This window comes from Drosophila nasuta, chromosome 3, assembly GCF_023558535.2.
Source record: "Drosophila nasuta strain 15112-1781.00 chromosome 3, ASM2355853v1, whole genome shotgun sequence".
NCBI classification, from domain to species: domain Eukaryota; kingdom Metazoa; phylum Arthropoda; class Insecta; order Diptera; family Drosophilidae; genus Drosophila; species Drosophila nasuta.
In genome coordinates, this window is record NC_083457.1 from 45,643,412 (window position 1) to 45,668,219 (window position 24,808).

The 24,808-nt window shown below is 40.2% G+C and overlaps 1 protein-coding gene across 1 annotated transcript in view; it reads left to right on the plus strand.

The window, feature by feature from the left end:
- LOC132793386 (protein still life, isoform SIF type 1) overlaps positions 1–24,808 on the plus strand; it is a 105,924-nt gene that overhangs the window by 4,513 nt on the left and 76,603 nt on the right. The window contains 9 exon segments of the mRNA XM_060803302.1: positions 408–606; positions 1,036–1,176; positions 2,032–2,318; positions 2,459–2,826; positions 2,895–3,346; positions 4,426–4,482; positions 4,662–4,830; positions 4,890–5,138; positions 5,203–5,332. Coding sequence (XP_060659285.1) covers positions 408–606; positions 1,036–1,176; positions 2,032–2,318; positions 2,459–2,826; positions 2,895–3,346; positions 4,426–4,482; positions 4,662–4,830; positions 4,890–5,138; positions 5,203–5,332 — 2,052 coding nt within the window.

The following is a 24,808-nucleotide window of genomic DNA, read 5'->3' on the forward strand; positions in this document are numbered from 1 at the left end:
TGTTTGTCTACTTCACTATCTTTACTACAACTACAACTACAACTACAATTACTATCTACTAACTATATCTCTCTATCTAAACTTAAATATATATATCTATATGTATTGTTATCAGCAAATTCAAGGCTTCAAGCACATCTCAAAAGTTACTAACTAACTAAATAATCTTAATGCACTCTTCAACCAACTTAGTAGCTCTCTAAGTCACACACGAAGCAAAAAACAGCTAACAAATCAATAACTTCGCCAAGTTGCCAACCAACTTGAGCCAGATATAGACCGAGAGATCAAAGCGATCTTGAGAGAAAAAGAGAGAAAGAGAGATTTCGAGCAAAAGCAGAGAAACCGCACACACAGAACCTTGTTATCCCAATCAACTAACCTAATGATAGTGCGACGTTTTACAGTCGCCTTCTTTCAAATTTTCACGAAAGGCCTCGTCGAGCTACTCCCTGAAATTGGATCCGCCGGGCAAGGGCAAGGTGAAGGCCAAGCGAAAGCCGCTCAGCACCCCCGCGTCGCCGTCTCGGGTGCGCCAAGAGCCCCAATGCACCTGCATGTCCGCCGAGCAGTATGCGCGCCTGAGAACCGATCCACGTGTTAGAGGTGAGAGAACAAATCCAAATCCAAACCAAAAACCAAACTGAGACTCGCAACTCAATCGAGCAAGTAACTATTCAACTCTATAAAGCCAAATCGTCGGTTAGTTCTACTTAGTTCAATGTTAGCGTTCCCCCTCAAAACGTTTTCTTTGCCTATTCTTTTTTGTTTTCGCTTTTGCGTTGCAAGTTTATCACTTTCCTTTTTATTTATCGTCGTCGATCGCGTTGTCCTCTGGTTCCTTATGGTGATTTTAAGTTACGCTTAGCCTTAGTCTCTCTTCATAATGTTATACGAAATGGTTCCTACTACTTATCACTATCGAATACCAGTTTTTTGAAACCGCAACTTAGCAAAAAAAAAAGAAAAGAAAACTAGGCGCCAAAAGTCCTCCACCGCATCCCCCATCAAATCTCATCGCCATACTCATTGCAGGTTCATCCACGTTGCCGCGTAATGTCGGCTCCCACAGAATCACCGATGTCGATGGTCAGCAGCAGGGCAAAGTTGTAAGCGCCGTGAGCAGCACCTCACTCTACGACAATGTCGCCAGTGGTGGCCCATCCCAAGCAGGCGGTAAGTAACTACACTACAACTATTTGAAATTTAATATTATTTTAAACTGAATTACTATTAAGTATTGCTCTGAACCGGTTCACAATAGGAAACAGTTTAAATATAGTTTGCTGAAATCACTGGAAGATGGTTGTAATCAATTTTGCTATTAAAACATTCCAGTTGAACCATTCTGAAACGCTCAAATATAAATTTTAATATTTGACAAGGTTTTTACGTTGATCTTTGAACCGCTTAGCCATTTTAATGGCTCTAAAACAAATTTTTAAAATTTTATGAAATTTTAATGAAAGAATTTATTTATTATTATTTCAGTTATTTGTATTGATTCAATATAGGATTACGATTACGATACGATTTTTTAATGGTGATCTTTAGAGTTTAAGCTGTTAAACCATTTTGAACCGCTCCAATATTAGATTTTTGTTGTATAACGAGTTTTATGTTGATATTTGAACCGATAGATCCCATATCGAATATTAGATTATTATATACTTTGATCTTTAATATCCGATTATGAAATCTAGGGCTCATGGTTTAGAAGTGATTAAAATCATCTTGAACCGGTTCAGCACGTGGTTCATTGTACATATTAGCAATTCTCGACCAAAAGTCACAAGGATCAGTATACATACATAGATTTGTAGAACAAAAATGTTTGTACCATAATCGAGTGAAGAATTCGGTTAGAAAATTTGTAAATTTTATTTGTACAAAAAGTAAGTTCAGATCAGCTGGTGCTCCCTGGAATTTTAGTTAGATTGTTTAGGATGATTGTCTTAATTTAATAGCTAGTCTTATACTTTTTCACTAATCACTTAATTGATTAACTTACCATCCAATGTGACCCCACAGATACCCTACAACGTCAGCTCAAGGGCCAAGATGGCGCCATGGTGGCCAATGCGGGTGTGAACACCAATACGCCGGGTGTGATTGTGACTGGCGTCGGCAGCGGTTCAGATATGTGCACACAGAATCATGTGGGCTCGCAGGTGGGCCAAGACGATGGCGGTGCCTGTCAGATGGACATGGATCTGTCGAAGAGCGAGGGCACCCAGGTGGGCGGTGGACTGCATCAGAGTGTGGGCACCTCCACCAAATCGACGGGCACACGCAGCAAGGATTTCAACGAAGATATGGTGAGTGAAGCGAAGCAGAAGCAAAAGTGATTAAATAACTATATCAGCTGAGAATGCGACACTCTCCACTCAGTTGGCTTGGCTTTTGTCTAGTCTCTAGTCTAACCGCCAATCTCTCTTTCATGCATTCGAATTTGCAGACACGCGATGCGCATTCGCACGACATGCACCACCAGCACAACGTAATCAACAACAACACACGACGCAAGACCAAGAGCACCGAGGACATGAACGTCGATACGAGCACACTGAAGCGCATGCTAAAGCCGATGCCCAGCACCGAGAGCCCCGTCACCTCGCCGGAGATGGGCCGACGTCGCTACAACTATTACAACGCGAATACGGCTCAAACACTGGGCCCCCAGCACATGCATCAGCATGCCATGAACATGGCCATGGGCGGTGGTGGCGGCGGTGGAGGTGGCCATCATGTCATGAACAACAATACATTGGGACGCGGCAGTGGCGGCGGCGGCGGCAGTCAGTCGTCGCGCTTCTCCGGCTCGAGGTGAGTTTAGCTGCTGACAATTTGTTTTCAACTGTTACTAAACATTGGTACTATTTCGATTCGAACAGATCTTCGCATGAAATTGGACGTGGTTATCCGCCGCGTAATCTATACTTGGAGCTGGAACGTGAGCGCGAACGTAGCTGCATTGAGGGTTCACCGCCCTCGGATAACGTCATGTTTGATAATCAATGTTATGCCACAACGCCAAGCTCGAGCAACGGCAATTCCGATCAGGATCAATCGTATGGCCAACAGCAGCCGCAACAGCAATCGTCTCAGCAACAACAACAGCAGCAGCAACAGCATCAGCCGCATCCCCAACAACGTTCGTCGCGGCATCAACACCATCAGCATCAGCAGGCACCGAATGTGACACCGACGCCGGGCAGCCCAACTTCCCGCTTGTTGATGGAGTACGAGATGCATCTGCGCAACACGTTGGCCAAGGGCATGGATGCCGAATCCTACAGCTTGCACACCTTTGAGGCTTTGCTCTCGCAGAGCATGGAGAATCTGGGTGAGTTGCCCATGCTGCCCGCTTGCCTTGTGCTTTTAGTTTAGTTACCCGCTTTTTGGTTCACATTCGATTTGCCGTTGTGTTTGTCCGTAGACATTTTTCATTTAGTTTTATTCTCTGTACTCTCTCTCAGTCCCCGTCTCTCGTTTTGTTCTCGTTGTTGTTGTAGTTTCTAGTTTTCGGTCTTTTCGAAATTGTTTTTTTGTGTTGGCTTCATTTCATTTTGTGCCGCCTTCCTTCCTTTCACTCTAGTTCTAGTTCGCTCTCAGTTCAATTCAGTTCAGTTCATGCCCTCCATCAATGTCTCAATCAAGTTAAACAAACACAAGCATTCGCTTCATGTTGCGATTGCAATTGCAATTGCGATTCCGATTGATAGCAGGTAATTGGGAATGGATACGGGATTGGGATTGGAAATGCTGATGGTGATGGCGATGGCGATGGTAATGGGAGTGCAGTGTGATAATCCGATTAATGCCAAATGCCCTTTGGCTATTCCACTGTGCGATACACAAATGCAGATTAGCTGCCAAAGGAATTTCAATTGGAATCACAAAAGAAACAACGCAAAGTACGTCACGCGCTAATTGAAATGGAAAAAAAAAGATTTCAATAGTTTAGATGTGCTGTTTTTAGACATGGAAAACAGAGAATTGATAAAGATCCCTTTACTATAACACTGTTATTGTTCGAATTTAATGAAACCACTCACATTTATGCCCATTAAGTGTGCTTGTCTTAGTGCCCTTTATATTAGCAGAGCTTTAAGCTCGCAAGCTCTCCTATGCGTGTTTCGTGTATGTGAAAAAGCTGAAGCCGATCTTCCTTCCCTTTAAATTCAATTTAATTACTTTTGATCAATGTTTTAGTTTATTTTGCCATCATATATCTATCTCTCTGTACCCTATTTCTCTTTTTCTCTTTCTCTAATAAATCGATTAAAATAATTAAAACATAAATGCTATTCATACATATCACAACATGCTCATCTCCGATCTCATACACAAAACTCTCGCACACGATATACTACGATAATAACGCTAACAACAACAACAACAACTATAACAACAATCAATCAGAATTCGCTGAAAGCCTACCAGGATCAACACAGCGCAGCCCATATCCACTACGTAGGCGTAAGTAGTTCCATTGACATTGCACCTCTATAAACAGTTTCAGTGTCTAAACTATATCGTAATTATTGTCCTTGTGCGCTACTTTATTGTCGCTGTTGTTTTGCTTTCAATTAGTTGTGTGTGTATTTAGATATCTATTCAAATCTCACTTTATTTTCGTTTCTCTTTTATCCTCGCAGCCAATGCCAAATCCTCCACTTTGCCGTTGCCCCCACATCGTCCGTTGTCTACCATACGCGATAAGGAGCGTGATCGTGATCGTGATGGATACTACAGCGATCGTAATGAGTTAATACGCGAGCGAGAGCGTGAACGAGATCGTGGCTATCTATCCGATCACAATGCTAGGTAAGTATGGTTTACATACTTTTAAGAATTAGTTCTAATCTCCTTCTTTTCTCACACAGCTTTTCCAATTCCCGTTGCGCCAGCTGCATTGGCGAATCGGCACGCGCTCAATGGTTCCGTCACTCGGATGGCTGGCGCTCGGGCAGCTCGACAATTGGTTCTGGTTCCGGTCACGGCATGATGACGCAACAAGTGCCCGGCTCGGGACACAAGCGTTCGCCCTGGGACTCGTTGCCATCGCTGCGTCAGGACAGCAGCCTCAATGATTCTGGTTATAAGAGTGCTCGTGCTGATTCCCTAGAACAACGGTATAACTTATATTTCTTTTAATTAGATTTGTTTACTAATGTCATTTCGTTTTCTCGCTTGCAGTGCGGAATTTATTAGACAAGACAGCTTGCGATCTGAGTATCTAAGTGATCGTGAATCACGCTACGGAATTGTACAACAAGCCTCCATCGAGAGCACCGATTCGCGCATGTGTTATCTCACATCATCCGAGGTGAGTGATAGCTTAAAATATTAAAAACAATCTAATTATTTGTAGAAAAGGGAAATAAAGGGAAGAAATATGTTTGAGAGTAATTTAGAGAGCGATGTCAATGAACTATGACAGCTTTTTGAGTATGTTATATATTATTACGTATACGTAGTGAAAACTCATTATTTTTAATCAGAAAGATTAAACTAGAAAAGTATTAGTAAATTGGAACCAATGATAACTCTTGAGCTTGAAAAGCGTATGACAAAGTAACGGAAGAAAACTTTCTGCACTTTTGGATGTAAATATACGGAGTGGTTCATATCAAATTCTTTGCTAAGAAGACTGAAATTATTAGATAAGTAACATAGGTTGAACAATTTATTGATTAATTGTAAATCTTTAATTGCACATCAAGTATTACATTTTGAAATTTTTGTTCACTGCAGATTGTTAACATGATGACATTCGATCTTACAGATAAGTCAAATTAAATAACCAAATCACTGTTTGTAACTAGTGAAAAGGCAACAAGTGTATACGCAAAAACTCCTATAAAATGAGTACTTAAGGTTAATTCTGCTTTTGAAATTTCTTCATATAAATGGCAATCTAATTAGTGCTCAAAATTATCTATCTTGTGTAGGATTCATTAAGTGCTATTTTCTATTTTAAATGACCAAAGAAATCACCAATACAATTTTATTATAAATGCTTTAGGGAAATTCTTAATTCCTAAAAAGCAAATCTGTTCTTTATAAATTGCCAATATAGAATTGAATATAAAAGGATATATTAAAGTTGAAATATATGTCGCCATAACCAAAAGGTGTTACCTAATCCCTGCTCTTAAGCAATCTTCAATACTAATGCAATAGAAAGTTCAGTTTTTCAATTTCCAAAGTATGCCATCTATCACAATCGAGCTACATTTCACTATACTTACTTGTCACCTACTCTCTAGCCCACTACGAAACCCATTTCCATTGGCCTGTTGATAGCTCTCTGTGCCAGGCCACATTACCCCATCTGCTCAACTCAACTCAACTCAACTCTTTGGTATTGGCTTAAAAGTTATCCATCAAGTTGGCAATGTTTTTGGCAGAAGTCTTAAGTGACTTATAAATAGAAATGTAATTCGCATAAACCTTTTGTGAAACAGTTGCAATTGCCCAAAAAATCCATCATAAGTCCCAGCTCCCAACCCCTAACCCCCGAAAATTGATAGAGTGTAGAGCAAAGTATAGATTAGAGTATAGAGTCAACCCCAAGCTGTAGTTGGCTTTGCTGTAAATTGAAGTCGCTGCTCTCTCTCCCGCTCTTTGACGAAACGGCAACTGTATGCTGTGTGTGTTTGTGTGTGTGTGAGTGTGCTCTATTTATAGACGGAACTGGGTCAACAATGTTGGCTGCTGACTGCTGTTAACAGTGACTGTTAACAGCGGCGCTGTTAACTAACAGAGCGAGCGCAATGAATTTCTGTAGCAATTAACACAGCATCCAATTGTAACTCTGCGGAGGACGATGACGTGTGGAATTACAAATATACTATAGATGTATTTGTATTTGTGTGTATATCTATATAACTGAGCACACAATGCATGCACATAAAGCGAAGAGGGAGTGGGAATGGGGAATGGGGAATGAGGATGATGTGGAGGGAAAGTCAACTGGCGCATTTGGCTGGGCAACATAAATGATATTTTTAGTTGCAGCCCAAACTGACCCAGTTTCGCCTTGATTAAAAACAAACTGCCAGGCATCACATACACATACACATACACATACACACACACACAGCCACACTCTGGCACACACACACTCCTAAGCAAACACAGTTGCAAGCAAGGAGGCAAAAAGGAAAAACTTTCTCTTTTGCAACTCCCTCGGCTTGCAGCCTTGTCAACGTCAACCATGCTGCTGCCTGCTGCTTGCTGCTGTAAATAATCATCGTAATGACGAAGCTGATAATGATGAGGATGATTATGCAGTAGCTGATAATGATGATGATGATGATGTGGAAATGCCAGCGCTTTCCTGCCTACGCTTGCAATTGCTGTGCAGCCGCTCAACGCTTTTGTCTGCTGCTGTTTTGCCTTGGACTCTGGACACGGGGCTCGACCCGGCATGTCAAACCGGCTAATAGCAGTGCACGCTCTCTCTGTGTGTGTGTGTGTGTGTGGGCGTGGCATGCATTATGCAGCATGTAATGTGCGTACTTGTGGCACATGCTTTATGCCAATTTTGAACTCTTTGCCTTGACACTAATGAGGCGCAGGCCAAAAAGTTGTGTCGCGTCCACTTCAATGCAGTCACGCATCATTGGACAGCAGCCAGTCACACACACACACTCGTATATGTATATAGTATGATATGCATGTGTGTGTTTGGTAATTGCAATGGTAATTCCATTGTTACACTGACACATAAATTCACAAACTTTGGCGCACTTCTAAGCCCCTTTTTTCCAGCCTTCATGTGGCGGCGCATGCGCTTTAAGCTCTTCTCAGCTCTTTGCTTACGCTCTTTCGCAAAGCTTTTGCGCTCTTCTTCAAGCAGCACTAAGCTTTCGCACCTTCCAAGGTGCTGCTGCTCTCTCTAGCTCTGGTTATTTGGCAGGCTTCCAGCTGCGAAAGCTTTCGAGATTGCGCTCGTCGGCAAAAATCGGTTCGCTTCGCTCCGCTAGCCGCGCTGTCATTGCTGCTATTTTTGCTAGTGTTGCGCTAACTTTTGCTCTGTCGTTTTATAATCAACTCACAGATTTCGCTGTCGCTATCGTCGTTGCCGTCGTCGTCGACGTCGTTCTCCTTGTCGTTCTCCTCGTTCTCGTCTTTTAACATTGTGTGTGCGCGTGTTGCGTGCGCGTGTGTGTGTTTTTGGTGCGTGTGCAATTAACAATAAACAAATTAACAATTACTGCCAAAAATACGACAAAAAAAATAACATGAAAAAAACAAAATAAATACAAAAAACAAATAACTGCCAAACAAAACTCGAATGTGCAGAGTCACAAAACAGAATGCACAAGCAGCAGGCCAACAAAATCATGAAAAATTGTGTATAAAAATTGTTTTAAAATTCACGAGTAGCTGACTGCTGTTGGTGCTTCTTCTTGCTTCGCGGCAGTAACTGCAATTTTCGTTCTGTATGTGTTGTTTTTGTAACGCTGTGTGAGTGTACTCGACTCACTGTGACTGTGTTAGTGAGTGTCTCTCTGTGTGTGTGTGTGTGTGTGTGTATAGCGCTTAAAAGTATGCAACGTGTGGAAAAATTCGCTTTATTGCAGTTTTGCTGAAATACCACACAAAAAACAGCAGCAGCAGCAACAACAACAACGGCAACGGCAGCAAAACAAATTTACAACTACAACAACAATAAACCCACGACAATAATAACAACAACAACAATAAGAAAAAGAGGAAGAAGCAAACAAGCACGAAAGGCGCACGTTAAGCAAGTAAATGTCAATAAAAAGCCAAAAACAAAATACAGCAAAAATACAAAAATGGGGGAAAGCAGCGCCACAATAAATAAAGCAAAACACAAGAAAAGCAGCAAGCTATAATCTAACCCTGTCACTGTGTGTGCATTGTGTGTTTGTATGTGTGTGTGTTGGTGTGTGTGCTGTGTCATTTTATGCCAAGCCAAGATTAAATGCTTTGTTAATCTCTTGTAAGACTCGAGAGCGCCTAAGCACTTTCCTCTGCAAAAATAAAAGCAACTCAAGCAAAAATTCGCCTTCAACTATTGCCGTCTCCTTCTCTCTTTCTCTCTCTCTCTCTCCCACTCGTTCGCTCTCCCTCTCTCTCCCTCTCATTGTGTGTGAGTGCGGCAATAATAATAAAAATGACAATCAAATTTGCTGCCAGATTGTCACACGCTGCGTATGCGTAATATGCGTATGTGTTTAGCATTACAAATGTCACCCACACTACTACATCTACAACTACAACGACAACTAGTCGTATACGCAATGTGCTTAAATCACAGCCACAAGCACAATTTTCAATTAAACTAGAATGGAACAACAAAATGCCGTTACTTGGCAAATTGCGGGACGGGACAAACAAACGGCAAATGCAAATTCAAATGTGCAAAGAATGAAAATAACTGTGTGGAAAATGTCACTGGCAAATGCGATTAGCATCACGCTTTTTCCCTTTGAGAGCCACGTGGGTGTGTGTACATGCGAGTGTGTGTGTGTGTGTGTGTGTGTGTGTGTGTGTGTGTGTGTGTGTGTGTTTGTATTGATGTTGTGTTTTGATAAGCCCGCAGAGTTGTGTATTAGCAACGGGGCCGGCGTTTCTACGGCTGCCCAGCTCACAAGCGAGGCTCAAGCGGAGAAAAAAGGCCAGCAGCAGCTGATAATGTGGTTGATAGGCACTCGCTGGTGCGATAAACTGCTGCGAGGCGTATTAGCCGCATTTCAAAAAACCAGAAAAAAAAAACAAAAATAGAACCGGGCTTTATATTCAATGATTGCCGAAGCCATTTAACTGATGAATCTCGTCTATTTACTACGCTTTGCTGATTGAGTCACAAAACTGCTGTCGAAGTCAACAGCTTTAGGCTCTTAAATACGCCTAGGATTATCTTTCATGTGCCCCACACACACTTGAGATTGTTTATTAAAGACACTTCCACACACAAAGATTTGCAGTGAATGCATAAATCATGCGTCCATTCATGCGTTTCTATGGGAACGTTTCTTTGCTCTAGGAAGAAATATGTAAATAGACTAATAACTTGGAAATGTCTTTCAAGATTAATGTTTTATTGATGTGGCTTAATCAATTTCGCTAGTTTGAAGTGGATTCCTACTTGAAACTGTCCTTGAACTGAAAGTTCTTCCTTTGAAGGGTATCTAATATATTAGTTAAGATTTGCCTTCAATGTGAGTATTTGGTAATATTTTAATCTAGATTTTATGTTAAATATTATTGGGATAAATAATGCATATTGCTGAAAGTGTCACTTGAACAAAGTTTTCTTTTTCTGAAAGAAGACTAACTTATTATTCACGATTTTTGCGTCGTTTGTGTATTTTATTGTATATTTTTCCATATTTTATCAAAAATATTATAGTGCATATTTTTTGGGTCAAAGTATTTCTTGAATGTGTCATTGAACTCAGTTCTTTTTTCTTTGAATTTTATATAATATATTATTTAAGGTTTTGTTTTTAAATCTGTAGTTTATTCTCTTTTTCCCATATTTTATCATAAATATTGTCGTGATATTTAAATTTGTGTTTATTGGCTTAAAGTTTAACATAGAATCTTCTTTCAATTGAGTTTTCTTATTCTGAAAGATTAGATTAAATAATATTTTAGATGACTTAAATATAGTTTAATATATTTTTTCTATTTATTTTTCATTTCATTTTGAATAATGTCTTACATATTATTAAATATTTTTTGTTTATTTGTGCATTTTTTTATATTTTTTCCATATTAATTCTTGAATAATGTTGTGGAAAATTATTGTTGTCACTCAAAGATAAATAATATTCTAGACACTTCGAAAACAATATAATAAAATGCATAAAAATGCATTGAATTGCTGTATTTTTGTGTTTCCTTTAACCATGTTTTTTCTTGAGATAGATATATTTTATTATTTCCATTCCAAAATGATTTGTTTTATAATATTTTTTCTTAAATTTAAGCGTGATATTTCTATATCTAACATAGATTTGTAGTTTGTTAAAAGATTCGTTTTAAAGTTGTAGTCAAATTTTCAATTTACTCACCTGTTCGTCTTAGTCAAGCCGCACTGTATGGTCCAGCAAGCTGAGAGCATGTGTGTTTGATGAGCGAGAGAGTGAGAGCAAACAAAGCTGCGAGTGCTGTTTAAATAATGTAAATCGTGTGGCGCCTTAACAGAGCGTTAAAAGCTTTAGCCGAAAGCTTTCAGCGCACAGCCCTGCACAGCCCAGCGTGCTGTTAAGCAAGCGAGCAAGCAAGCACTTCAAAACTGGGGATTTAAAAGCTTTGCCGTGTCCACAGGATGTGGGAAACAACAACAAAATGTTGAAAGTGGGGAAGTGGTTCAGTGCGCTCTGTTAAGACTCTGACAAGCTGCTGTAATGGAAGCTTGACCCCAAACTAAGCTACCTACCCTCTTCCCTCCCTCTCTTCCTCTTTGGTTCAGCCAATTGAATTTGCGAATTAATTGAAGATTGCAAAATGCAATTTGACTGCACGTTTAGTTAGCTGTCTGTGGAGTAACAGCAGCTGCTCCCGATTAACAGACTGTTTACATAACGCTAATTGAGCGTGACGAACTCATAAGTCATTTATCTCCATTGGCTTAATAGGCAAAACGGCAAACAATAATGTCGAGTATTTAAAATATTTATCAAATATAATGTGCCATCATCATTTCTCAAGTGACTTTTGAATGGATGACGAAGGAGGAGGAGCAGAATAGACACAAGAATGTTTTAGCCAGTCAGAAGAGGCAATGATCAATCAAATTGATTAATTACCAGAAAAGCGTTTTAAATATGAGCCAAGACATTAATTTATGTGGTGGCAAAAAAGCGACGAAGAAAATTTCGCGACTTTCATTAGATAAACCGATAAAAATGAAGATGAACCCCGAAAACAAAAATTGAAAACAAAACAAAATGTGCGTGGGCGTTTGATTAGAGGGGAAAGCCAAAAGGGGAGGGGAGGGATTAAGCCAAGCCACTTAGCGGAATGACCTTTTTATTTTGTTGTTGTTGTTGCGGTTCAGTTAGCAGCTGTAACTTTGTCACTTTGGCTTTGGCTCAAGCTCATTAGCTGCGACAAGCGTGAACCTTTTTATTTCGCATTTTTTGCTCATTGCTTTATCGCATTGGATCGCATCGTAGTTGGTTGCCCTGTCAATTGTGAGCAGGTTCCCTTTTTAATTTGTTTAAATTTCAGTTTCGCACCTTTTCCACACTCCACTCTCCCCTCCTGCGTCTCTCTTTCGCTGTTTCTTTTTTAGAATCCCGCTGATATCATTAGGCTAAATTGACGAACGCGCTGCCAAACAGCTGAGGCTGCCTTTAGTCCCCCAAGGCAAGCTTGAAAAACAAAAGCTAAAACTTTTTACAAACTGTCTGTGTGTCTGTGTGTGTGTGTGTGTGTGTCTGTGTGTGTGAAAATGGAATGAAAAAACGCGAGACGCTAAATCATTTGGCACGAAGCATTTCAAGCAAATTGACGCCAGGACTAAAAACGACGACGAGCAGAGCAGAGCGAGTGAAAAAGAAAACTCGCAAAAGATGTGCAGACGTGGAAATTACAATTTGGGCTAGGGAAAACGTCGACGTCGACGTCGTCGTCGTCGTCGTCGTCGTCTCTGCCTGACATCCCCATTGACATTTCAATAAGTGAAGAAACTAATTTTTGTGCAGCAGCAACAGCAAAAACAACAACAACAACAACAACGAGACAGAAGATGAACGCAGACGCGCTAAAAGTTTCTTACCAGTTTCTCATCTCAACTCTGGGCCAACTATCTTCTTCTTCGTCCTTGCCTCAATTTTTTTTTTGCAAAAAGTTCGTTGGGGAAGGGAGGGAAAAAAACTGCAATATTAATTTGCAGCGAGTGCATTAAGGCGTGAGGGGGCGTGGCCCCGGACCCGGACCCGGACTCCAACTTGGACGCCCCCCGGTGGCAGCTGTCAGCGAAAGTTCGACGTGTACGTGGACAGTTGTCCAACTATTTGACACAAAAATAACAGTTTTTCTTCCTTCTTTTAGTTGACCAAACGAGAGTTTTGTTCAACTATTACACGTATTTGCAGTTCCGAGTTGCCAGTTGCCAGTTACCCTTTTGCTCATATCGCTCCATCCATCCTCCTCCTCGAGTTGCTCGCTTTCATGTCATGAACGAGAAATCGAGTCTGGCAATTTTTGGCCAGCAAAACCTGAAGCCAAAAAGCCAAAGCTAAAGCCAAAAACCATTTGCCTTGAATTCACTTTTCGATAATTCCTTGCGCTTCGTATTTTGTGTTGTTTTCTCTCTATTTGTGTGGGTGCAAAGCAACTACGACGTCGTCGTATGTGTAACTGGGGCGTGGTCATTTCACAAAATCTGAGTACTGCTTGGCGATATGTGGCACAGATTTGGCCGTTGGCCCCTTTTGGCCACAGCTTATGAAACTTAAGCGCATTGCAATGCATTTCATTGCGGCCTGGCCATTTGCTGCGCCTCTTCAACTTGCCTTTCACTTCGCCTCGCGTCGCCTCGCATCGGTTTCCCATACAGTTTATGGCCATTCTCCCTTCCCCTCCACCGTCGAAAAACTTTTGTGGCCAACTGTAAGTCTGGCTCTGATCTATGACAGTGAATGGAGCAGCGTACAGCATGTGGCTGAGGAGCGGATTGAGCGGTGACACATCGTTCTTTTTAGGCTGCAATATTGGATAAAAACTGCGCGTTCGTTCGGTAATATATTGCCACAGCATGTGAGTTACAGCTGCGAATGTTTGTTTGCGTGGCAAAAGAGTCGAGAGTTGGGTCTTAATGTGTTTTCAGCTTTGCTTAATATCAACTTGGCCTACGGCGGGCTGCCAAAAAAAGAAAACTGCTGCAACTGATGTTGATTTTCTTCTTCTTTTCGTGCAATTCGGTTTCCTCTTTAAGCGTAAAAGCTGCGTTACTCAATTGAGTTTCTTATTTATGCAGCATCCATAAAAAAAACACTGTTAAATTTATAGTTTAAAATTGCACACACAAAGGCTGCAATCATTTTAATAATTATCGCTGACAAAGACTTGATTTATTTCTGCAACATTTTGTGTTTAATGAAGACAGTAATGAGTGCTTCATTATAGTATTAATAAGTAAGAAAGTGTACTCGACTATGAGATACCCGCTACCCATTTGGAATAAAAGTCAAACAGGGTGGAATTTATTTAAGTTAATATACCACAAATATACTAAAAACATACATACCAAAGGTAAAACAGTGCGGTATAAAATTTAAAATATATCGAATTTATATACCACAAAACTACTAAAAGGATACCAACTCTAATACCTATACTCTATACCAAATTTATACCAAAGCTTTGCAAAGGCTGTTTTTGGCATTAAAATTACGCTTGTTATTGGATTTTTATTAATTTGCGGGGGCGAACATAGGCGTGTCGAAAATTTGATACAAACGTGATCTGCATGAAAACATAACAAGTGTTCTCGAAAAAAATTATATGTCCATCTCCTATTGACTCTGAGATCTATGTAGGTGTTCATGCGGACGGACGGACAGACAGACAGACGGACATAGCTATATCGTCTCGTCTGTTGATGCTGATAAGAATATATGTATATACTTTATAGAGTCGGAAATGCCTTCTTTTACATGTTACATATATTTCCTGAAGGCACAAAGTTATAATACTCTTCTACTCTCTGGATAGCGGCTATAATAATGTGCTTGTGCACAGTAATTAATGAAATGTTACCTTGAGAAATATCTCTTCCTTACTTCAGCAGTTTTATGTTGTCTATCTTCGATGTTGCAGCGCTTCATTTGTATAATAATTATGGAGTTATCGACAAAATAATTAATGGCGTGTGTGTTTGATCTGTGTCTAAGACTATGTTTCATAGTTGATAACTTCAATTACTTGTGAGAAATTGCTTGAAAACTATGCTGGCAAACTCTCGACAGCCGCAATTTGATTCCTTTTTGCTGGCATTTAGCATCTCTCTCTCTCTTGTCGTCTCTTGTGGTAGATTTAAAATGCTTACACAACTTTTCACTCACAGTGAATGAGTGAGAGTTGGAGAGTTCAGTTGAAGTGCAAACACAAAACTTTTATGCCTTTAACCAAAAACAAAGAAAATCGTCACGAACTTCAATTCAATTGAGTTTTGACGGGGGACGACGCGCCGCTCTGCTCTTTAATGAGGTGCCTTTAAACAAATTATACAAATATTTATAGGGAAGGGGGTAGAGGGCGCTCAGTGTGCTCGACGTAATAAAGACCGCTCACAAAAGACTTGTGCAAATGAATGAAATGGCTGAATACAAAAATGCCAAACCAGGCGTATGACAGGCCAAAAACAGTGAAGGAATGAGAGCCAACGACTTCGTCGTCGTCGTTGTTGGCTCATGGAATGTGGCAACAGTCTGGCTCCTATTTCAATTGAAGTGCGCCCCACAGCGCGAAAGGAGTTGGCAACGAGGATGGGGGACAGGTTAAAGTAAGCTGACAAAACACTTAAGTCAAAAAAAGAAAGAAAAGAAAAACTGAAACTGTGTGATGCAAATGGAAATGGAAAACTCAACTCGAGATGACAATCTTTCTCTTTCGAAAAAAAAGACGAGAAATACTTAAATGTTACTCGCGCACACAAAAGCCAAACATCAATGACAAACATTTTAACAATTGAACAAGCTGACGATGGGCCCAACACCTGCCCTTTGCTTCCCCTTCCTTCCCCCTCTCTTACGCTTGTCATATCAACCGCGCTCATACGAGTTGCAAATCAAGTTACCAAGGCGCAAAAAAATAAAACGCGCGCGAAGAGGCGACAGCCACGTCCTGGCAACTGGCAAAATGGCAAATGGCTTGTTTCGTTCTGCCTTTTGACCCGCCGCTCCTTGATTTCTTCCTTCCGCCAGAGCAGCCGCGAAACGGCGTGTAAGTCGCCGCGCAGCCCTCAAACCAAAATCCTTTTTTCACCAACTTTTTGTGTGTGCGAGCGCGGCTTATTATATTTATACCCCGTAAAGTTGAAGCCAGAGAGCTGCGACTAGAGTTCAAAGTTCAAGCTGACAGTTATTCAAAGAATGCTAATTTATTAAAATATCCAAGCTAAAACTAAACTATAATGATCACGTTTTGAGTATCTCACCGTGAATAATTTGTTGCCTACTTCTAGGCTGCATATGAAAATCAATATTTTTGTTGCCTACTTTTGAGCTGCTGCTTTTACAGGGCATCTTTTAGTCGTTTGCTCTCATTGCAAGCATGCTTTTTCGCACCTTTGTCAAAAGTCATAAAAAAATAATAAAATGTGCGAACGCACAACTACAACGATGCCAACAGCAACAACAACAACAACTTCAACTGTGGCAGCAACAACAACTGCGACAACAACATGAGAAACGAACGTATGTGAGGCACAAAAGTCAGCGGCAAGCTGAGAATCCGAGAATCCGTGCTGCTCACATGAGCGCACCCAAATATGAAGACCATGACCCTACTCTGTACACTCCCCCTTCCATGGGTCCTGCCCCTTCTCCTCCCCCATCCTACCCCATATAAATGTAAGGGCGCGCGTTGAGTTGCCTTTGCATTTTGTATGTAAATGTAAATGTCGTTTGGCATTCGCGCATTTTAAGCTTGTGCCTGGCAACCGTGCGGTGCTCTGTGTGTGAGTGAGGCGTACGGAGGGGGGCGTGGCAATGTGCTTCTGATGCTGCTGTGCACCTTCACAGAGAGACACACAGAGACAGAGAGCGAGCAGCGAGAACGCAGCGCGACAGAGGCCTCATTTTGGCACTTCGACACTTTTTGGAGCCTTGGTAATTGGCATGTGTTCAGCATTTTTGTACATTTCGCACAGTTTGCAAGATACGAAAGTTTACGCGCCACGCCCACAACAGAGACAAAGACAGAGATAGCAAAGACGCAAAGACAGAGCAAGAAATATAGAGTGGGGAAGTGTGGAAGACAAGTCGAGCCATCCGCTTTGTAACTTGTCGGATTACGTGGCACGTTTGGCAGGCAAAAGATATGAATATAATTAAATGTAACAACTACATTTTTAGCTCTTATAAGGCAATGTTTAAATTGCGGCGAAGATGGAATGAGACCCAGAGAGTGGGAAAGCAGACAGAGGAAGGCAGACAGAATGAAAGTCCTCTGCAGGTGTTTATGGCAAAGCGGCCAAAAGCGGCGTAAAGCCATCAACTAAATTGCTTGGGCCAAACGGAAAGGCTGCGCATAAAACTTGACGGCAAATGCTTCGCGTTGTTGTTGTTGCTGTTGCTGTTGGTGTTGGTCAACAATTAAGGCAATGACAAGAAAAGATTAGTCCAAAGTTGGAAATTAAGTTGAATTGAAATGTTGCGCGTTTTGCCTCTTGTTCTGCTTTCGTTCTCTCTCACTCGCACCCTCTCCCTCTCCTCACACACTTCCTGTTGTAGTCACTGTTGAGATTAAGTTTTTAAGTTTATGCGTTGAATGAGTTTCTTAATTGGCACACAGACAGAGAGGCGGAGAACAAAGAAAGTGCCGCAATAAAGCAGCCAAATCAGAAATGTGCTCGAAAGGGGAACCGAAAAGAATTTCGAATTTCTACAAATCAAATTGCGCACTCAAGTTATTTTAAGCTCAAGCTGTCAATGATGCTTTGCCATTAAATGTCTATTGATAACGTTGTATTTAGCTGTTGACTATTAGTTATCAAATGTCAAATAACCTGACGAACTTTTGGGCTTACGCAAAAACACATCAAGTACTTGTAAAAGTTTACTACTTCAGGGATTAAAGAGCAACTGTTTGTTTTGTGATTTAATTAAATTTAATTAAACGGTGTACAATTAAAATTTAATGAATATTTTTCGAAATTTGCCAAAGAAGATTTTTTAAAGAAGTCTTCAAGTATATCATAATTTAAAAGATGCAGCAAGCGAAAATATTAATCTGATTTTCATCATATTTTACTCTCTTATATCCAATGTATAGTTTGTGAATATATTATCATTAAACAAACCATCAATATATCATCCAATTTTATACAATCCTTTTTTGTATGGCACTTTGCAACACTACCATTTGCTTAGAATTAGACATTCATAAATAATGTTGCCTACTTTTTGGGGCCACTTTGCGACAAACCGAAAGGGAATGGGGAAATTGCTGAAAATAGACATTGTCCATAAATCACAGATTAATATAATAAATAATAAATTGCATATCTAAACGTATTTCTACTCTTGTTCTCTTTCTTTTCAGGTAAGTTTCGATGCCATTTCCTGCTTGTGTTTGTGTTTTTTGGTTTAGAGAAGTAAGTTGGTAAGTATTATTGTTATTGTTATTATGAAATGAATATTTGTTTGGATATTGTGTGTGTGTGTGTGTGTGTGTGATGTTGCACTATTTTTGGGGATTTATGAGGCCACTGAAAATGCTGCTAATTTATGGCTTAATCTTGGCCCAGACACCTCGATGTTGAGCCAATAATAACACAAACTAGGATTTGCTGTTGCTAGAGAGATATACTTTCTATATATATATATATATATATATTCTACACTCAGTCTGTGTTTGTCTGTGGCTCTTGACTGTTGCCATCTCGCTCGGTTTTGCGGATATCCGCATGCAAGCCATAACTCAATAAAGCATTGTCCTTAGCCAAAGCCATAGAAGAAGAGTGGAGCGTGGAGCATAAAACAAAGACAACAGTAAAAGCGGCAAAGGACAAACGAGCTAAACTAAAACCCAGGCAACGCCAGCAGTCAAAGATACAATCGAAATGCAGTAACAACTTGCGATAGAAGTAGAGAGCAAGAGAGACACAGAGAGAGGGAGGAAGGCAGCGAAAAAGGCAGACAGATTAGAAGAATAAACAAAGCCCAGGGCTTGACTGTCCATGCGATTCAACGGGCAGCGAGCAACCGGGGCGACTACTCGACTGCTCGAGACTACTCTCGATGGTCACTGGCTCCGGCTGTCATTGGGGCCAAGAAATAAACATTAACTGTAATTTAGTGGGGCATTGTGCTTAAGCGTCGAGACTCGAGTCTCGCATTCGCATTCGCAGCGGCTCTCAAATTATGGCCCCATTGTAAGAGCGGCAGCATCTCTCCTCCACCTCCTCCTACTTCTCCCCATGCTGCGCGCGTGGCAAGTTTCAAGTTACACGAGGCGTTTCGTGCTGGTCAAAACGCTGCGGGAAGTCTCGAAGTGAAGGCAATTGTTATTTGCCGCTGCCGTTGCCGTTGCCATTGCCTTGCTTTCGCCTTTGCCTCTCTGCTCAGTTTTCACAACGGCCCAACAATTAGGTGGCAGCAGCTGGCAAACAAACACACACATAGTCGCAGACACATATACACGTAGTCGCGGACTCACACACACACACACACACATGTGCGTAGTAAAACTAACACAAATAGACGAAAGACAAACAAAGCTACAATAATCGACAACAATAAAAAAAACAAACATGAATGCAGCAGGCGAGTCTCCTCGACTTTTAGCTACCCTCTACATATTTTAAGAGTTATACGTGTTTGCAAGGCAATGAAGATGTGCACGTGACATTTGTGGATTGATTTCAGGAATAACTACCAGATTACTATAAAATTTTTTAACTTAATCGATATATTGCACCTGATTTTGAAAACTAACTTTAACTCTTTTTAGAGAGTAAAAAACTGTAGCTGATTTCCAAATAATACAATAATATTTGAAATTCGTTATACCATAAAAACTTATCAAAACTATTATTATGTTAATATTTACGAGCTCTACAATTCTCCTCAAATATGCGACATGTTAAATGTGTCTAAAGCAATACGAAATGAATGCTGGAACAACTTCCAAACAAGCGGACAGACAGACGGACGGATAAAAGTAAGGTTATGTTGTAACTGTCTAACCAAAAGCAAGCTTTTAATGGTTTAAAAATCCCAACTTGCAACTGAAATATTGCTAGTCACTAAATTATAATACACTTCGACCCCTTGGGAGAGAGAGGCGGTTGTAAAAAAAAAAAGTTGTGACTGCCCTTCTGTGATTGTGCGACTTGACCGCAACTAATGAGATTGGCTAACCTTTATGAATATTGCAAGGCTGCTTTTTGAGCAGATATCAAACCCAAGTGCAAAACTGGGCTACAAAAGATGAGCACAACAACAACCAAAATAAAAAAAAAGGTCGGCAATTTCTTGATTATTTCAATGCTTGGCTGCAAGTCATGGCCAAGTCGCAGCGGCTCAATTTGCTAACAACACAAAATGTAAGAATTGTGCGTTGTGCGCGGTCATTGCAACAGATTTTGCAAAGACGTCAGGCAATTAGTTGAAATGCTGGATGAATGTTAAGTGAATGTTAACAGACTGTTAAGTTAACAGCGCAGCCAACAACAAGTTGAAAGGCGCCAAAAAAGTCACAGTTAAAGCAAAGTCAAAGCAAAGCAAAAGGCAAAAACGCCCACTGCGCAAACGTTATTCACCACACGCACACACACACACACACTAACACATATAGAGCACGTGCGAGAGCGTCTGCTGGGCCAGGCTTTGTGTGTGTGTGTGTGTGTGTGTGTTTGCCCGTTGCTGACCCGCCTATGGCCATAACATGGCTTTATTTGGCTTATAAATTGTTGAGACGCGCCGTGCACAGCTCATGAACTTTGCTCATAATTCAACACCTAACAGCAACACCTACAAACACAGCAGCAGCAACAGCAACAGCTACAACAAAAACAACAACAGCTACAACTTGGACAACAGTAAAAATTAATAAAAAAGAGAAAATTATACTCGTAATAATAACACAACAAAAAAAAGAAATAAATACAAAAAAAAAACCTTTTTCAAATTAAACTTTGCACTCTGACCACTTGATGATGCCACCAAGCAAAACAACAACAGCAACTACAACAATGGCAGCAGCAACAACAACAACAACAGCAGCAACTTCGCCGCGGGCTGCTAAATGAAAACAGGAGCAAAGCTGTGCCTGATATCCACTCGACGTCGCTTCCCCTCCGAGCTCTCTTCTGTCCCCCCTTTTTGGCTGGCCCTTTTATTGCAGCTAAACAATTTTCATAGCCTATCAGCAGGCGGACAGTCTGAACAGAGGGTGAAAGGGGAAAGGAGGAGAGCTTCTCTCGCTCTCTCTCTCTGAGCGGTGTCAGCGGCAAGTTGGCAACTTTTTCGAGTGCAGCAACAAATTAAATTTGCGCTGGTAATTGGATTTCAAAACACTTCTACGACGGCTGTGTTTAATGCCGCCAACAGCCGCAGAAGCTTTTGCACCCACCACACACACACACACACACACACTTACACACGCACAACCAGAGAGGCACACACACACACTCGCACACTCAGTCGAAGAGACACAGTCGGAGATTTTCCACGAGTTGGACATGAACAGACGTCGCGGCTGCCGCCGATGCTGCTGCTGATGCTGTCAAAGGAGCTCTGGGCCAGCACTTTGCTTGCGGCCAGCCTGCAGCCCCTCTGCTGCTCCCCCCTTCTCCCTCCTCTCTCTGTGTCATGTTACACAGCTTGACAGAGCTTTGGCCTAGAAAATGCAAAACCGTGTCGGCATCGACTACTATCAAAAATTTGCGTATCCCTTGGCCAACAACTTGCTGCCAGCGGCACTTTCACACTCCTTTCCCTCCTCTCTCTCTCTCTCTCCACTTTTTTACACCTTTTTTGGTGGCTAGCAAATTTTAGCGGGCGTTGCATAAAGTAAACAAAAGAACGCAGCGAAATTGAACCGCCAAACAGGACGCAGTTTATAATTATGGCACGCAAATAAATCTTGTCATGTTGTCGACTGGTTGATTGCGATTGTTGTTGTTGTTGTTGCTGTTGTCGGTGGTTGCTGCTACTGTTGTTGCTGCAATTGTTGCAGAAGGCAAGCGGAAATGAAAGCGGACGCTATAAGGCCGGAAATTATAAAATATTCTTAAATACAGATACATTTATTTTTTTTGCTGCTGGATATTTTTTATTTTGCGGTTACTGAGCTTGATTGGTTTGCCGCCGGCGTTGAAAGAGAGCGAAGGATAATCGCCAAAGCAATTTTTTACATTTTTTGTATCGAGCAAGTTTACGAGTCGGAAATACGCCGTAAAAAGCATCTTTTGCATAAATAATACAATTTACAATTATTGGCCATTTATTAGAAATGCGCAAAGCGAATAAAAGCATTTAGAGAAAATGTTGTTTTGTGGATTCAATTAAGTAACAATGTTCGATTCGATTGAAAGTAATTATAAATAATTAAGGCAAAGTATTTTGACTACAACTAAAGCTAGTTTATTATCGAAAATTCTCATCAATTTAGAAATATTTCTCAGAATTATTTTCAAAGCAATATTATCAACAAAAAATAGTTTAAACTTTCCACAAAAATGATGGATAGAGAGTTATTGAGTAGAATTAACTTTTGACTAAAATTAAAGTACTAAGCTAAAGTATTATTTTCATTACATTCAAAAACATTTTATCAACTAGATTATTTCTTTTTAACTATCAATATTTGATTAGAAAATAATTGTTGGATGCAAATCGAAAGTATTTATGCGAGAAAGAATACAATATTTTAAGTACAAATGCAGCTAGTTTACTATATAAGATGCTCCCAAACTTAAAAATTCACATCTTGTAGAATGAAAGATTGTTGTTATCCATTTCATTTCATCTAACAATTTTTGTCTACATTAGGTGAGGCATGAAAGAAAAATCCTTCTTTAAATATTTGTTAAATATTTTATAATTATATTTTTAAAGTTATTCTCATTCATTAATTGGCTAAACAAAATAAAAAATGTAGAGAAGGATTAAAGTTGATAATTGTATCCAATAATATTTGATTAAAACATAATTGTGAGATGCAACTTCAAAGTAAATTTTATTTTTAATATTTTGTATATATAAATATAAATATTTTTTAAGTTATACAAAGAGTTTTTATTAATTGTAAGAACTTGACAAAACATAAAATTTCATGAACAAGTTATGACGAACGATTTTATTTTGAAGGACAAAATTCAGCTTGCAAAAATTTGTTAGATGCATCCTGAAAGAAAACTCTTTATTAAATACAAATATGGTACAAGTATGTATCATTTATTCATTCAGATAGTTCTATTCCAAACCAATTTTATCAACTAGTCAAAGTATAAAATTCATATAAAGATTATAGTTATCCATTTCATGCTACGTTTGCGAAGTTTACAAGTGTAATTGTCGCAATATTTCTGCTAAATTTGATCAAAACCGAAAATGGCAATAATAATTTCGTGAATGCTGAATGCTGGAGTCCTGCAGAGTCCTGGGGAGTGCTGAGTCCTGCGGAGTCCTTATGCTCTTATTTACATCCATAAAACTGTGCGCGTCGCGCGCGCTCCAATTACATTGACAATATTTACAAAAGGTTCTTTTTGGCTACGCACAGGAAATTCAATGCCAAATCCAAATCCACAAGCGACAGAGCAAAGCGACACACACACACACACACACACACACACACACAAGGACGAAGGACAGAAAATCCATTAAATAATCCACGTAAATAAACCAAAACCAAAAACGAAACGAAATGACACGAAAAAGTAATGGGCTCCAACGAGTGCTGAGGGGGAGGGAGGTTGAGGGGGAAGCTTGATGGGTAGGGGAAAGTTGTGCAGGAAAATGCGAGGAGGGGACAAACAACAAGACAAACAATTTTGTAGCAAACGCGAACACAGAGAGAAAACCAAAAAACGTACAAAAAACAGAAGAAAAAAAACGAACAGAAGAAAAATTCATTTTTCAAATTCCAATCACAGTTATTAAATCTTTGCTATATGGTTATGGTTATTGTTGTGATTTGATTTTATATATATGGTTATAGATGAGAGAGCACGCTATACAAAGAGAGGGAGAGAGAGAGTGAAACTTTAGTTTGCTAAGCTGAAACAAAGAGAAGTGAAACTTGAGCTTTACTTTCTCTTCTTCGAAAGAGAGTTGAAGCTGATGCTGCGCTCTCTCTCTCTCTCTCTGTCTCTCGGTCTCTCTTTTTGTTATTATTGTTTGTTGCTGTTGCTGGTGTTGTTGTTGTTGCTAGCATTTGCGCGCGCTACGACGACAACACAGCAGCCAACAGCAGCAGCCAGCAGCAGTAGGACGGCAGCAACACTGGCAACATTTTGTGTCAGGCTGCAAAATGTGGGCCTAAAATGCTTTACTGACGTCATAAAAGTGTCTTTTCTTATCTGGCTGAGTATCTACAAGCGAATGGCGATGGATGATGCCGTTGTCGGTTGTCGGTTGTCGATTCCTCTCTCTTCTCTCTTTCAGTTTGTTTTTCTATAGTTATGCTGCGTATGTCTCTCTGTGTATGCCTATGCTATCTCTATGTGTGTTTGTAGTCCAAATTTAAATGTCGCTGGCAGGCAACTCACACACACACACACACACATACACGCTCACTGTCTCTGTGTGTGTGTGTGCCTGTCACTGACGCATAAAGGAAAATAATTATATTTAAAGGCAATTTGGTGGCAGCCGCAGCCTTCTGCAGTGTCCTTGACCGACTTATGTAGATTTTCTGCAGCTTACTGACTGCTTTTACACACGGGTTTTCACACATACCAATGCAAACTATGGTATATATATACTATACTATATATATGTGTGGGCATACTTGTAGTATGAATAATATTCGCACTTACCAGCGCCCATCTCATTATTAACATATTTCCAAGATATTTTCTTATTGCAAGCTAAATATTTATACGATGTAACTGAAACTGAAACTGGAATGCCAC